This window comes from Cololabis saira, chromosome 5, assembly GCF_033807715.1.
Source record: "Cololabis saira isolate AMF1-May2022 chromosome 5, fColSai1.1, whole genome shotgun sequence".
NCBI lineage: Eukaryota > Metazoa > Chordata > Actinopteri > Beloniformes > Belonidae > Cololabis > Cololabis saira.
The window spans coordinates 23487059-23500380 of record NC_084591.1 but is presented as its reverse complement, the minus strand read 5'-3'; the positions used below and the strand labels follow the sequence as shown (position 1 = coordinate 23500380).

Below are 13322 nucleotides of genomic sequence, written 5' to 3'. Positions count from 1 at the left end.
AAAACAGGTGAGAATTAAACAAACAAAATTGGCATATAAATGAAGATGAATATATCAGAAAGACAACCCTGCCACAAACAAAAGCAGGGGATTACACAATAAGAAAAAGATGCACAAATGTTTGATAATATCCAAAAGATGAATAAGTGAAATATGGCAGTGTTTTAAGAAATCAATGCATTGAAATTTTAATGTTTCCTTTGTTTTGTTTTGTTTTTTTTTTTTTAGGAAATGCCACATTCGATCGAACTTGATCAAACTATTTTTAAGTTACCGTTTTATTGTATCATCTTATTAAAATTGTAAATATATGCAAATCACATTATGTTTTGTAACTGCAAAGATTGCTATTGAATAATAATATTAACTATTATTATTATTATTATTATTATTATTATTATTATTATTATTATTATTATTATTATTATTATTATTATTATTATTATCTTGGCCATATGTTAAAGCTGTCTGACTCCACGCAGTTGAGACTTTTATTGTGAAGGTGACTGAGCTGCGCATGCGGATGACGAGCAGCGACCAGGAAGAGCGTGTTGTCAGTCCGCTGACCTCTTCATCCTCATGTGATGATTAACGTAAACACGGGAGCACACATTTCACTGACAGGTAACAGAGACGTTTCATGTCTTAGAATGCGCAGGTATTACACTCATCAGGAGCAGCAGTGTTAAACTGTTGATGTTTATACGTGGACATGTCCAGAAAGCTTCCTAGCGTGGAAGCTGTTGAATGGGAGCTCATGTTTTGTTACCCGTTCAGCCCGACGGGGCGGTGTTAAACGTACAGACATAGAAAATAAAGCACCAGCACCAGCACCACCACAAATTCAAATACCTTGGGTAGGAACCCACTGTGTGCCAGACGTGTAAAGTTTAGTCGAGACGTTTTTTCTGATTTTGTATTATACACCACCAGCACAGTGGAGTTTGAATAAATTATAGTAAATATTATATTACTAAAGAACAGTGATGGACAGTAACGGAGTAAATTTACTTGAGTACTGTACTTAAGTACATATCCAGAGGATTTGTACTTTACTTGAGTATTAGATTTCTTTGGTACTTATTACTCTTACTTGAATACATTTCCAAGACAAATATTTTTACTTTTACTCGAGTACATTTCTAGGAAGGCTGAAAAGTACTCGTTACTTTCAGGTCTGCTCTTTTTTCTTCTTCCCTGAAATCCTATTGGACACAAGCTGTTTTTGTCAAAGGAGGAGACCTATCACAGTGCACGCTCTCCACTGGGATGTACGTAAAGCGAAAATACGTCAAGCCTCCTCAAAACGATACCGCCAAAGTAGCCTGCGTTTGTCAAGACAGAGCCGCAACAAGTCAAGACAGAGCCGCAACAATGGCTACGCCTGCGTCAGGAGAAGAAAGACAATCCGCTGAGTCGTCTGAGTCTGATAATGAGCCGGACTCGGAGCAGGGACTGTCACAAAATCCTTGGCCGTATCTTAACTCAATGTTTGAGTTCGACCGAGTAAAAAACGAGGGCACAGACAAACCACAGACATTTATTTTCAAATGTTTATTGTGTCTGCCGAAGCAGAACTACCTCTCTGCTTTGAAATTTACTCTTACTCTTACTTTAACTTAAAGTAAATTTAAAAGCATTTACTTTTGGATACTTAAGTACCTTTTAAAAGCAAGTACTTTTCTACTCTTACTCGAGTAATATTTTGACTGAGCTACTTTTACTTGTAACAGAGTAAAGTTTGACCAGTAGTATTTGTACTCTTACTCAAGTACTGGGGTCGAGTACTCTGTCCACCTCTGCTAAAGAATAAATAAATGATTGCATGTATTTCTTCTATCCCTACAGCCGTGTCCCTGCTGCAGCTCTACCATGGCTACTAAGTCATCCGTGTCTCTTCTCCAGCTTTCCTGGATGGGGGTCAGATGTCATTCATCCACAGCCCGGGCCCTGACAGCAACAGCCTCCACCTTCCTCCCACATATGTCGGCCTGTAGACGCTTTGTGTCCAGCAACGTTAAAGTGCGCTCCTATCTGCAGTACATGAAACAGAAGATCATTTCCCCTCCCACTCCTCCTTACAGCCATGTGTGCCAAGTGGGAGATCCTGTCCTCCGTTCGCACGCAGCTGCTGTTGACCCCGCAGCGATAACAGGCCCCGAGATCCAGCGGGTCATCAGCACCATGGTGAAGGTAATGCGGCGGCTTGAGTGCGTGGGACTCAGCGCGCCTCAAATTGGGGTCCCACTCCGTATCCTGGCCCTGGAATACCCACAGAAGATGTTGGAGGAGAGCTCCTCTGCAGCGAGGGAGCTCCGTGGTCTCTCCGCCGAACCCCTGAGGGTTTTTGTGAACCCCCAACTGAGGGTCTTGGACGGCCAGAAGGTGCTTTTTCAGGAGGCCTGTGAAAGCATCTCAGGCTACTGCGCCACAGTTCCACGCTATCGGTCTGTAGAAGTGTCTGGTATGTTCATAACTTTGTTTCCTGTGGTTTAACAGTGCCACCGCGGTTTTGTGAATTACAAGAGTAATATATCATTTTTGGATTACTTTTCTGTGCCATTTAAAGGAGAAAAGTCCTAAGGTTTCATGTGTGGATGACGTAGTCTTTCCGTAATCTGTAGTCACAGGAGACAGTTAAAGGATGCTAAAGCAGTTCTGTATCTTTTTGTCCTCCAGGTGTGAATGAAAAAGGTGATCCTGTCACATGGCAGGCCCGCGGTTGGTCAGCACGAATCCTCCAGCATGAGATGGACCACTTGGATGGAGTTCTTTACATTGACCGCATGGACAGCAAATCCTTCGTTAACATCAACTGGCAGGCACACAACGAATAGAAAACCCTCTGAAAGCCAACCACAGCTGTGAAACGAGTGATTGACACTGATTTGATTCTCAGCATCTTTATCCCTAAGAAGTGAATAAAACCTTTTTCACAGCTGTCTAGCTGAATCTCCGTCTCCGTCACAGCAGCAGCTCTGTGGTGAACTACTTCAATCCATCGCTGCATCACAGCTGTTTTTGTTCCGTCACAACCCTATAAGGAACCACAAATATATAACTTTATAAACAAGTTCTGCTCAACAAAACTCAGTTTGATCAATAAAGGTGACAATAAAAGGGATGAATTATAAAATGCTGTGATCTTTGTCTGCAGCCAACAGCAGCGGTGACAGAACATGCTTAACTTAACTTAACTTTTAAATGACCTTTTTTTTTTTTAAATAAATGAACAAATTGTTTTGGACTGTAAGTTTATCCCCGACTGTTAAGAAGAGCACTTATTGTTTTTTTGAGACTGTATTTCCTCTAAAAGGCATCTTTGTTGACTTCAAACATAAAAATAGCTGTAACACACCCTCAAACCTTCAAAATCTCCTTCACCCTGTCCCTGCCATTTCCACATGCACGCACACGTGTTAACTCACGCAGTAGAGGTCTGCATGTCATGCCAGCCTCTGCTGAAGTTGTTTTTGAACTCGCTCAGAGGAGTGATGCCCAGCTTCTGCTTGAGGTCTGCGTGCTGCTTCTCTTTGGACAACAAGACCTGCCTCAGCGTGCTGATCTCCTCTTCCAGCTGGAAACGGACAGGAAGAAATACGACACATTAAAACTGCTCCTCCTGTTATGCTTGTGCGTGCGTGTTTTTGTGCGTACTTTAGCCAGCTCCTGCTGAATCTCCTCTCGCTCCTCCTCCGTCATGAGGGTGTTGTTCAGGTTGACCTCTGACACCAAGTCTTCATCAGCCTCTCTCAGAGGCTGAGAGTCTAGGAAGCCTGTTTGAGGTAAACACACACGCACACACATACAGGTTGTGCAGTCAGGTTACAGTAGACTAATGAAAATGTTGTGCTGCATTTTTAGGGGAACAACAGTTGCTTCCTTTGCTTGTTTATCTTTGTAAACTTCCACCTCTCACTCTGACTCACTTCTGTGTAACTTCCAATCGATACATGTAAACTGATCCATTTCATCTGCCAGCCATCCCACAGAGGAAATACTTCCTTCCTTCCTTCTCCCCTTTCCTTCCTTCCTTCCTTCCTTCCTTCCTTCCTTCCTTCCTTCCTTCCTTCCTTCCTTCCTTCCTTCCTTTTATCGTTTTTACCGGGAGATGACAAATTCTTATCGTGAGGAATTTTTTTGACGGTATATCGTGAACGGTAAAATATCGCCCATTCCTAGTTCACAGTTTACTTCTTTGAAAATTCAGTTTACATGGGCCATCAAGCACCTCAAGCAGTTAACACACACACTTATACACACATATAATTATACAGCTCAACCACTCGACTCAAACAAAGCATGCAGCAGACCACTTCAAGTCCGACTTTTTCTACAGCGATAAACTATTTCTGCCAACATGACACAGCTACTACACAGCAGGGAGACAGCAACACTTTTACACTCATTTGACTCCAGTGAAAGCTTTTCACATCTAAGTATTTGTTCCAGTCTACACAACATTGAGATGTTCTTTTGTAAATACTGTGGGTTACAAATCAAACACAAGATTTGGGTACATTAGTGCAAGAACTGACACAGTAACAACACATTTTCAAAGAATTTCTTCTTCAAAGAAAATATGCAGACTGTTTGACTTTCTGAGAGCTGCTAATGTGTCAGACTCATGTTTCCTCTGGAGTTACAAAAAAAAACCTCTTTTAAGATAAGGGAAGTTTTGTTTCAAACTCTAACATTTCATTGTTAAACAGGACATACTTGTGAGAGACATTAAAGACAGGTTTTAGAAGATAGAAGATATTGTAAATTAGATTTCTTGGGGGATGTGTTGAAGAGTGAACTAACACTCCTTCTTACCCCTTTCTAACACCAATTAGTGCTTGTGAATGCAAGCTCTTAGATTACCTTGTATATTATTAACAAACTGAATTTTTTGAGAGCCACGACCCTTTCCCGGCGAGTTTAATGAGGGCGATGGCGTGATTGATGGTGGCGTAGTGAAGGGAGAAGTCTTCGCTTGGAATCAGGCTATTGATGCTTGGAATGGAACTGCCATGAGGCGCTGAGAGATCGACGATGATACGTTTCTTTCCTGAGTATTTCCTGGTTGCACTGCCGAGGGGGCTGATTCGAAAGTTCGGAAAGGGGGGATGAGGGAACGGGCCGATCATGAAGCCTTCTTTAGCTTCCTTGGCGGGCAAGCGATCGACTGACTCCGGCTTGTTTATGGCGGACAGTAGATTTTTGCATTCGAAAGATGAGGACGGAAGTGAGATAATGCCGGGGTGGAAACCTTCACTGAACCCTTTGACGAGGAACTTAACGCAGCCCGGATTAGGGTGGTTGTGAAGTGCCACCCCTAAAGCGGGAATGTTGATAGGTGTAGAGAGATGCTCACCTAGTTTCTGCGAAGTTGGGTTGTGCGGGCAGGCGGGGCGGGCATGTCCGCCGCCGCAGTAGGAGCAGACATGGAGGAAGCGGCACTGGGACATATTGCAGACGGTGTCGTTGAAGTTGTTACAAATGGAGCGGCCTCCTTGATGCATCATGGGCCTGCCTTTAGCATCGACGCCCTTGGTTATAGGAATGCTGACAGATGGGGTGGATGATGTGTGCGTTGGAAGTAAGGGTGCTGGCGGCAGAGCCGGATTAACGCAAAGGCAGACTAGGCACGTGCCTAGGGCCCGACAGTGGGGGGGCCCAGACAGAGGGACAAAAAAAAAAAAAAATTTTTTTTTTTGTCTGCACACATATTAATGGTTGATAACATGCCGGTAAAAACCTAAGGCATATATATATGTGCATTATTACTATATTTAGTATACATACATATATATATACGCATACATACGCACAGGGCCGCCGCAAGGGATGTGCGAACCGTGCGACCGCACAGGGCCTGGCGCCCCAAGGGGCCTGGCACTATGGGCCGTTTTTTTTCCCCCAATTTTTTTTTTTTTTCCTTATAAATATCAACAGTCACGTTCCATTACAGACCTTAATGTGTACTAGTCTGTGCATATCAATAAATATATGTGCAATGATGACGCGTGTCTGTTGTTCAATACAACTGATCAGACCAAGCGCGGACACAAGCTAGTCTGATCCAGACGGGTGGAGTTGGAACAAACTGTCACACAATGTCGAGAGAACGAGACAGATTCAGGAAATTTCCATCAGGGAATGAAAAAAGAAAAAAACAAAAGAAAATGGAAGAGTTTAATGCCTCTCTGAAAGGCACGTTTGATAAATTTGTTACAAAAATCACCGATCCGACCGGGTCTCAAGCAGCCATGGGGCCCCGCGTCGAGGTAAGCCCAGATGATGATGAGGCAGAAGGTATCCAGTATTTTGCTAATTGGAGAGTTAAAATTGCGCATATAGACACCCGATCCGACCCGAAAAACCCAAAAATTTCGCGCGCGCTCGCTACGCTCACGCGCGAGGGCCCCCCTGGCTATTTCACACAGGGCCTTGCAAATCTCTCAAACGGCTCTGCATACGCATACACATACATACATACATATACACATACAGACATACAGTACATACTACAGCACACTTTGTCTTACTGCAAATTGTATTGGTCTTTGTAGATTTGACTCCTTATTTAACTATTCAATTTAATCAACACATTTAATTAAGATTTTCTGCAAAATGCTCACAATCGATAAGATAAGGATAATTTAATAGCATTTAATAGAGCATTGTAATAACGTATAAATAATAAAAATCTAAAAATAGTCTGATAGACTGTTTAGACTGTAGATTGTAATATACAACACATGACTTATTTTGGAATACAAAGAACCAACTTGACTATGACTATGCTATGTAAAATGTGAATTAAGTTTTATTAGTAACTTTGGTAAGTTTAAGATTTCATAAATAACATCGATGGAGGGGGGCCCAAAAATCACAGTCTGCCTAGTGTAGTCCATTTATTTAATCCGGCTCTGGCTGGCGGTGCTGCTGACGACAACCGGGAGAAAGCTGAAGATCTCGCTCGGGTGGAATGAGGCCCAGCGTGGGCAGGAATGGAGCAGGATGAAGCTGGGTGCGATGGGGCACCGCACAAAGAGCATGTTAGGGCTGTGCGGGCGGCGAAGATGCGGCAATACAATTCGGTGTCCAGTGTGCTCCAGTATGTGGCTTCGTTAAACTGATGAAGGCGAGCTGCAGCTTCGGAAGTGAAGTGGATGTGGTATAGGTAAAAGCCGTTGCCTCCGAAGCGGAGGGCCAGATTGAGGATGCTGGATAAGTAGTCATCCAGTTCCTGGCGACGTGAAGGAAAGATGGAACACATGACATCTCTGTAAAGAGAGAAAGCGTATGCAAACGGGTGGATGACTTTCCTTTCGGGTGGAGGCACCCTTCATAGTCTTGAAGATGTCTGTCTGCGGGTGGTTGGCGGAGGGAAGGCATGAGGAGGAGTGTGAGATTAATGTAGTTACCCTCTATAATTTGTTTGCGCAGGTTGGCCGGAACTGGAGAAGGGCGGGAAGCGAAAGCGTTGGGATGACGGACGGCGGGATTAGCTGTGGACAGGGTGAAATGAGTAGTTGCCTGCGGGGCCGGAACGGGTTGAGGAAGGAAAATGGGTTGAAATGCGGTGGGAGGGAGGCCGGGTACCAACATCCCGATGCCGGTGGCTCCAACCGAGGTAACCTGCTGGGACTGATGGAGCTGGGAGGCAGAGGATCCTGGCAATCCGGTGCCGAGAGCCCCTTCTGCCGCTGGTAGTTGAGGCTGCTGGAAGGGCATAGTGGGGGGTGCTAGCATCCCGGTGCTAGTAACCCCGGCCGAAGTTAGCTGTTGTAGGTTCTGGAGGTGGGCTAGGTGCTGGAGGTGGGCAGCGGGGGGGCGCTGGCATCCCGGTGCCAGAAACCCCGGCCGGATCTAGCTGCTGTAGTTGCTGGAGGTGGGCAGTGGGGGGCGCTGGCATCCCGGTGCCAGGGACCTTGAGGAAGGAGGGAGGAGACTGCTGGTGTGGGTGGAAATCCGGATGGGAGGTGGAAGGTCCTGGAATGATCAGGCTGTGTGCTCCTGCTGAAGTAGGTGATTGACCTGTATTACTTGTTCCGATGGCTGTTTTTTTGACCTTGCTTCCGTTTATTTGTTTTTTGCTTTTGAACCGGAGGGTTTAGTTGGACTGGCTTTTGACGTGTTTTTCGGCTCTGGTGCAGAGAACGAGAGCGAAGAGGAACTGAGGTTTAGGTTAGTATTTGAAGGTATGCCGGAGAGGCGTGGTGCCGGAAGAGGCGTGGTTGGGGCGTAGTTGAGGCGTGGTCCTGCTCCTGAAACTCGCTGGTTAAGCTTCAATTATAAACACCATATAAGGTTTCTTTTACTACCCTTGTTATTATTTTAATATAATTCCAACAAAGTAGATTTCTTTTATATGCTTATATGGTGTTTATATTGTATTCTTTCTATCTGGGAGTGTATACATACAAATTTGTTGCTTTTACCATCGGTGTATAAATATCTGTATATACAGACCTGCAGAGTCAAATTGTTTACATAGATATTGACATTTGCTACAGTAGCAACACTTACACCAGCTGTAGTAGTTGCACGATAATTGTTTTTGTAAAACACACTGACATAGGTGTGGACAAAAGTGCATACCTGAAGGTGATGAACGTCTTTACATCCTTCAACCATCTCTTGTCCAAGACGACGGCTACAAGGGCTTGTAGCGAGTGAACGCTGGGCCAATGTTTATTCTTGTCCGGGCATTTAGGTTGTTACTCTCCCGCTTTCTTTTTTTCGCCTCCTCCGATAAAACTTGTATTTTCTTGGGTTTTTTCGCTGCTTCGGCCATGATACCAGCTTCTGCTGAGCTCTGGCCTCCACGCCCCGCCCAGCTTTCGTCTCGACTACGAATCGGGAAGGAGGGGGAAGTGACGTAAGCCGTAAAGCAGACAAAAATGTTTCTTAAAAAACCTCTGCGTCTTCCCGATGACTCCTGTTTTGTTAGATTTTTGTACGGTGGCCGACAAAGGCCAAACGCACTGCAACGGCCTAATGCGTCTCAGTTAAGGAAAACGGCTTCAAGTACAGAAACGATTCAAATTCACAAACTCAAAACGAGGTACAAAAAGAGGAACGTGGTGCAAATGAAAAAACGCGCTGCAAAAAACACAGGCTGCCATTTCTTTCATGAAAGTCGATATTTTTTCACGCATAAAAAGAAAAATATCGCTATTTCTGCAGGAAAATTCAGTGCAAAATTCTGTTACGAGGGTGTCCTCTGGCTGCTCCTTGTGAAAGCATTGACTGCAATTCTCTATCTTTTTTCATGATTTCCTTTATAACCATTGTAAACAAAAATTGTAAATTATGAATTCACATTGAATTTCAGTGGATTAATATGAAATTGGTAACTTTGTTCAGTAAATTCTAAAACAAAACCTTCTTATATCAGCCGGGCCTGAGGCGCCTACAAATCTCAGAAACGTCGCCCACCAATTCATGAATGCTAACAATGACCTTCAATTCCTCCCATAAAGGTCCAAATATACGTCCAACAATTCTTGCCAATCGGGAATTTTTCTTGCTATAGCTCTTTAGGTGTGCAAGAATACATCTGGCAACAATTTCACTTACAGCTGATTCTCTGTTATACAGAGCATCCACGACAAACTCTTTGTCATAGGTAAATGACATGCAAATATATCTTAAAATCGTCCGTGGTAGGTTTTTCCATAGATCTTCGGGAAGGTCAAAATATTCTCCGTGTATTTTACCCCAGACTTTCACAAAGAACCGATCAGAAATGTCAAGCTTGTCATATGATGGATGTGCCTCTGAAAGGATCAGTGTAATCAGGTTCTCAACAACTTGTTTGACCGATGTTTTTAATTTTTCCTGGACCTGGACCTGTTGAGGTTCTTCCACAATAACCTCTCCTCGGGTACAGGATGTGACCATTGAGGGACTTTTTTCTTGTTCTAAATCTTCTTCAATTTTTACTCTTTTTAAATATTCTTCAAATGTGATCTTTGAGGGACTGTGTTCTACAAATGAAGGAGATTTTTCTGGTTCCAAGTATGGTTTAAATGGGTCCAGTGACAAGTTGTGAATCCTGGCGTCTGTGCCCCTTAAAATCTGTGGACAAGATGAGGGCTTTATCTCAGGTCTGTTGCTATTGGCTGCCCGAAGCTCATTATGTGCGACACCTGTCACAAATGAAGAAGATTTTGAGGATGGTATCACAACCGTGTTACTAGATATCCTTTCATTGAGCAAGGTGGGACGTGGGGCTTGACGTGTCGACAAAGAGACCGTTTTCAAGAGGGAATTTTTCTTGCAAGACTTCTTCAAGTGCTGCTCAACACAGGCTGCAATTTTTTTGATGAAAGTCAACCTTTTTAAAACCATAAAAAGAAAAATATCGTCTTTTTTGTAGGAATATTCGGTGCAAAGACTCTTGAAAATTTTCCTGTGTAGTTTGTTGAACGCTGTTTCAGGAATGTCAAAATGTTGGTCCTTTACTTGAGCCCAGACATTTTCAAAGAGCAGATCCGAAATTGATCTGAATTCTTCTTCGCTGCAAGGTAGAAATGAATTTATAATGGCTAGCACAGTCAGTTTCTCCATAATACGTTTAACAGACATCTTGAATTTTTCTTCTTTTTCCATGACATCCTCTTTTCGTTCTTCCACACAATGGAGGTCATCAACTGGCCCATTCGGTTGAGACACAAGTGCTTCATCAATTATGTCCTTTGATGACTCCTGTTGAGCTACAGAGTCTGTCACGAGGGTTTCCTCTGGATGCACCTTGTTGCGTTGACATAAGTGTTTCTTAAAAAACCTCCACATCTTCCCGATGACTCCTCTTTTGTTAGATGGTTTTCTCCTGCAAAACTCCTCCAAGTGCTCCTTAACACAGGCTGCTATTTGTTTGATGAGTATTTTTTCACGTATATAGAAAAAAACCCTGCCTTCACCGTATTTAAGGAGAAAACAGTTGAAAATTTTCCAGGGTAGTTTGTTAAACGCTGTTTCAGGAATGTCTGAAAGATCTTTTACTTGAGCCCAGACATTTTCAAAGAGCAGATCCGAAATTGATGTGTACTCATCTTTGCTGCAACGAACACTTGAATAATAATAGGTTAGCATAGTCAGGTTGTCCGTAAAACATTTAACAGACATCTTGAATTCTTCTTTTTCCATGACACCCTCTTTTCCTCTTTTTTTTTAATTAACATACAGTGCAAATAGCGACAAAAGACGATATCAGTTACAATGATATGTATCTAGGTGTGTGTGTGTGCATGTGTGCGTGTGTGTAAATAACATGATGAAAGTAAATAAATAAATTAAGAATATTAATTTGAGAATAAATAAGTAAACAAATAAATAATTATCATATAGAGTAGTGTAGCAGAATATAATATAAATATAGCATAATAATATAGTAATATCCTACTATAACATAATAATTGTTATAATATTATAACATATAACAAAATGATATCACCATACTATAATATATAACAATATAATAATATTATAGTTTAACATCCCATGAGATTTCATAACTTAAAGCAGCACAACGTAACTTTCAGCTTTTCTGAGTTTGGCGGCATCTTTTGGACAAAAGCGGTAGTGCTTTACCAGAAAGAACTCTACGTTTCCCATGAGCATCAGCGCGTACTGCCTGAAAACTCCTGTCCCGTCGCGTGCATTTGTTTTGAGAGAAGACGGGACGCTTTTCTGTTTCACCAAGTGAACAGACGGAACGCAAAAAAAAAGATGTTAAACTGCTGGAAAAGAACTGGAATTTACCGGGATACCTTAAACAAGGAAGCCAGGGAGCGGTATATGGAAAAAATAATGATTATTAACGGTCTGGATCCATATGAAATCTCTACTAAAGAATGGAGCTCCTCGTCGGAGCGCCCATTTTCGTCTCGACTGCGAATCGGGAAGGAGGGGGAAGTGACATATGCCGTAAAGCAGTCAAAGCCGTAAAAATTAGTTTTTTAGTGTGGCAGGGTTCCTACCATGCTCCTCAAAGTTACATAGTGCCAGTGAAGGCGATACAGACCCCCTCAGACCATGACAGAGGTTCATTAAACCTGTTGGAAGTTGATGTACCATCACAATGACTCTGGAAATATGATATTAAGGTGGAAAAGTTACGTAGTGTCGCTTTAAAATAGCTTGAGGCAAGAATAAGAAATGAGACTCATTTGCGCCACGACGACCGTCGGGGTTCCTGCAGCCAACAGCGAAGCCGGCACGGGAGAACGCGCATGCAGCGGCATTTTGCAGCACACAGCCTGTTCAAGGCAAAGGAGAGATGGCTCATTCTTTTTGGTTTGGAACGCTTCATCTGACATTATTACTAGAAAACTTAAAACGTATATGCATTTTTTTCATAAATCCTGCCTCAATCCTGCCTCATGCTCCTTTAATATAATAATACACTATGAAACAATATATCATGATAATGCCAGGAATAATTATTAGAATTAGAATTGGTAATTTATGATGAATTTATAATGAATTTCAGTGGATTCATATGAAATTGGTATTTTTGTTCGGTAAATTCTCCAACAAAACCTTCTTATATCAGTATTGCTGCCTGAATGAGGGTCGAAAATACGTGCAGCCTTTTTCTATAGAGCTGACGTCAACGTGACGTCACTGAACACCGCTAAGCGGGAGGGACGTTCCGTCACGTGACCCATTGTTTACAGACGCGCGGTCTGGAAGCGCGTGCACGAACCAGAGCAGTGGATCAAACAGAGGCGACAACTTTTGATCTCGCCGCCAGAGTGGTCACGTGGTTCATGTAAGCCTCGACATTTCCAAAACAAACACCGAGGGCCACATCAACATGATGGCTGTCCTCAAAGGACAGATAACTTACAAATGTAACTAAATGTAATCGAATGTAATGTAAAATAAATGTAACTACTCTTTAATGTTAAATAACTCATTATTAATTATAACTCATTCAAGTGACAATTACATTTGCATAGAAAAACTATGTTTGCTTGTTGCTCTAACATAAATCTTTTAAAATTGTGTCAGCTTATGAAAACCCACATAACTCCATTAATGATCAAACTGTCCACGTGAATAAAGAAAAAAAATAACAAAACGGAGCTGCAAAGAACATGTATGACATGTAACACACAGCCTTGCATCCAACTGATGGTTTGATTGATTTGTCTGCATACACACATAAGACCTGCAAACATTAAATAATTACAACAGCAGCTACACATAAATAATATGTAATCAACTAAAAATACCAAAATAAAGGTTGACTCAGTTCACAACTATATTGGTCAAGTTTATCGGTTATTCTTTGATGAGGAGATGCTGCCTGTCCTTGA

The 13322-nt window shown here is 42.4% G+C and overlaps 2 protein-coding genes across 2 annotated transcripts; one reads left to right on the top strand and one right to left on the bottom strand.

The window, feature by feature from the left end:
* The first annotated feature begins 524 nt into the window (after window positions 1-524).
* pdf (peptide deformylase, mitochondrial) lies at window positions 525-3643 on the top strand. Its single transcript, XM_061722534.1, has 3 exons — window positions 525-624; window positions 1849-2464; window positions 2680-3643. The coding sequence occupies exons 2-3, from the start codon at window positions 1873-1875 to the stop codon at window positions 2835-2837; spliced, it is 750 nt and encodes a 249-aa protein (XP_061578518.1). The 5' UTR covers window positions 525-624; window positions 1849-1872; the 3' UTR covers window positions 2838-3643.
* Window positions 3395-3807, bottom strand: LOC133444665 (tumor protein D53 homolog). Its single transcript, XM_061722535.1, has 2 exons — window positions 3658-3807; window positions 3395-3577 (listed from the first exon to the last, which is right to left on the bottom strand). The coding sequence occupies exons 1-2, from the start codon at window positions 3805-3807 to the stop codon at window positions 3425-3427; spliced, it is 303 nt and encodes a 100-aa protein (XP_061578519.1). The 3' UTR covers window positions 3395-3424.
* Between the last annotated feature and the right edge of the window lie 9515 nt (window positions 3808-13322).